The sequence below is a fragment of the Echinococcus granulosus genome, assembly GCF_000524195.1.
Source record: "Echinococcus granulosus chromosome Unknown EG_S00241, whole genome shotgun sequence".
NCBI lineage: Eukaryota > Metazoa > Platyhelminthes > Cestoda > Cyclophyllidea > Taeniidae > Echinococcus > Echinococcus granulosus.
Window position 1 is genome coordinate 5,127 of NW_020170621.1, and position 1,643 is coordinate 6,769.

A 1,643-nucleotide genomic window follows, 5' to 3' on the forward strand; every position below is an offset into this window, starting at 1 on the left:
ATGTAGAAGGAGATCTTCGAGCCTCGTCCTACACCGGTAGCAGTGCCAACGGACCTTAGAAATGGCATAAAATCCAAAAACTGGCTAGAAATTGCTAAATTTAACCTCCATCTCTAACTTCAGTTCCAGGCAACGCCCATCATCCTCGCCACTCTCCCCCATGATTTGTTTTGGTTTAGGCCTCCCTCGGCATCACCCATGTTACCAACATCGATCAATGTTGTACTTACAAAAAGCTGACGAGAACGATGAGGAATACCTCAAGAATCTCTATCATCTGGCGAAACGGGCTTTTAGTGGCTGTCCTCCGAACATCTCGGACATTTCAGACACACCAAATTCCAAAGTCCTCCAGAAGGCAAGCGCTTCTCATCTCCGACTAGCTTAGGTACTGAAGTCTACTGGCAAGAGTGGAACTTTTAAAACTTGACCAAGTTTCCAAAAGATTTGATTTTCGATGGAGGCGAGTCAGATGAACAAGCTGCAGAGCCTTGAAAACTGATCACATTAGGCTAATCTCCACGATCAGCACAGACAAATCCGTCAAGTGTTTCATACGATAGTCAAATGTCTCATGCCCAGTATTTTTTATATGCAGATTTTCAAAGTGAATTGAGAGTAGTGTAAAAAGAGTAATTTTTCTTAGTGGCAAGTTTGGTGAAAAAAAAATTTTTTTAACGGCAAAAATTCGCAACGAATTTATTGGAACACAACTTCACGCGATGCGCGGTGGTAAGAGGGGAACTCTACGATGTAGTTAAACAAATACTCGTATAATTTAGTAAAATAAGATCATTCCATGAGCCGTATTTAATATTATAGCACTCAGCAAAATATCTGCCGTATTATGCGCTACATTGTGCACAATGACTGAATGTACATGCTTAAGTACTCTGAATTTATGGTTTAGTAAGGAAAAACTTTTCAAACTTTGACATTGCATCTTGCATTCTATTTTATTTTAAACTAACAAATCCAAACTTTTGGCAGAGAAAAAAGGGGAAATCTACAGTTAAAGCAAATCTCTCCACCCATCTACATACATGTAATGTTACGGTTGATATCCGATTTTGTGAGGAAGCACATTTAGCTTTTGAATTGGCCATTCTGCCACGCCCTGTAGGCTGGCTTTGGAGCCACGGCAGTAGCCCATGTACCTTCTTAGTGTTAAATATATGTATTCTGTTAGTGCATTGTATCAACTTTCGTCTTCATGGAAGTCCCGTAGTGCTTCATAAAAACCCCAGTGAAATCAAGTTCATCTTCCTGATAATGCAACAGTAGTTGTGCCACATCAGTTACAGCGACGAATTGAGCTTGTATTTACAGTCTAGCGATTGGCAAAGCTAAATGCTTATTATTTAATGCTATGTTGGAAATTGTGGCGTTTAAACAAACCCGAAAATGTAAAGGGAAACTGCAATTGAGAAACAGAATTGATTTTCCTTTGATTACTTTTAGAGGCAAGCAAACACCCACCACTTGTCTACTGCTTGGATGCTTCGTTGCTGTCTCAAAGTGCCCATGGCATTGACTCCCTCCTACACATTTGAATATGTCCCAGACCCGTAAAGATATGGCACTAGGCAAGAGTGGGCAGTTTCAGTTTCCTTCATATGTGACACTCTCCATTCGTTTTGCAC

At 40.4% G+C, this 1,643-nt stretch overlaps 1 protein-coding gene across 1 annotated transcript; it reads left to right on the forward strand. All coding sequences in view use genetic code 11, as the record gives it.

The window, feature by feature from the left end:
* Positions 1-722: 722 nt before the first annotated feature.
* EGR_10610 (hypothetical protein) lies at positions 723-1,553 on the forward strand (the record flags this gene model as incomplete). The annotated part of the gene is made up of 2 exons (XM_024499859.1): positions 723-732; positions 1,462-1,553. The coding sequence occupies 2 exons, from the start codon at positions 723-725 to the stop codon at positions 1,551-1,553; spliced, it is 102 nt and encodes a 33-aa protein (XP_024345722.1).
* Between the last annotated feature and the right edge of the window lie 90 nt (positions 1,554-1,643).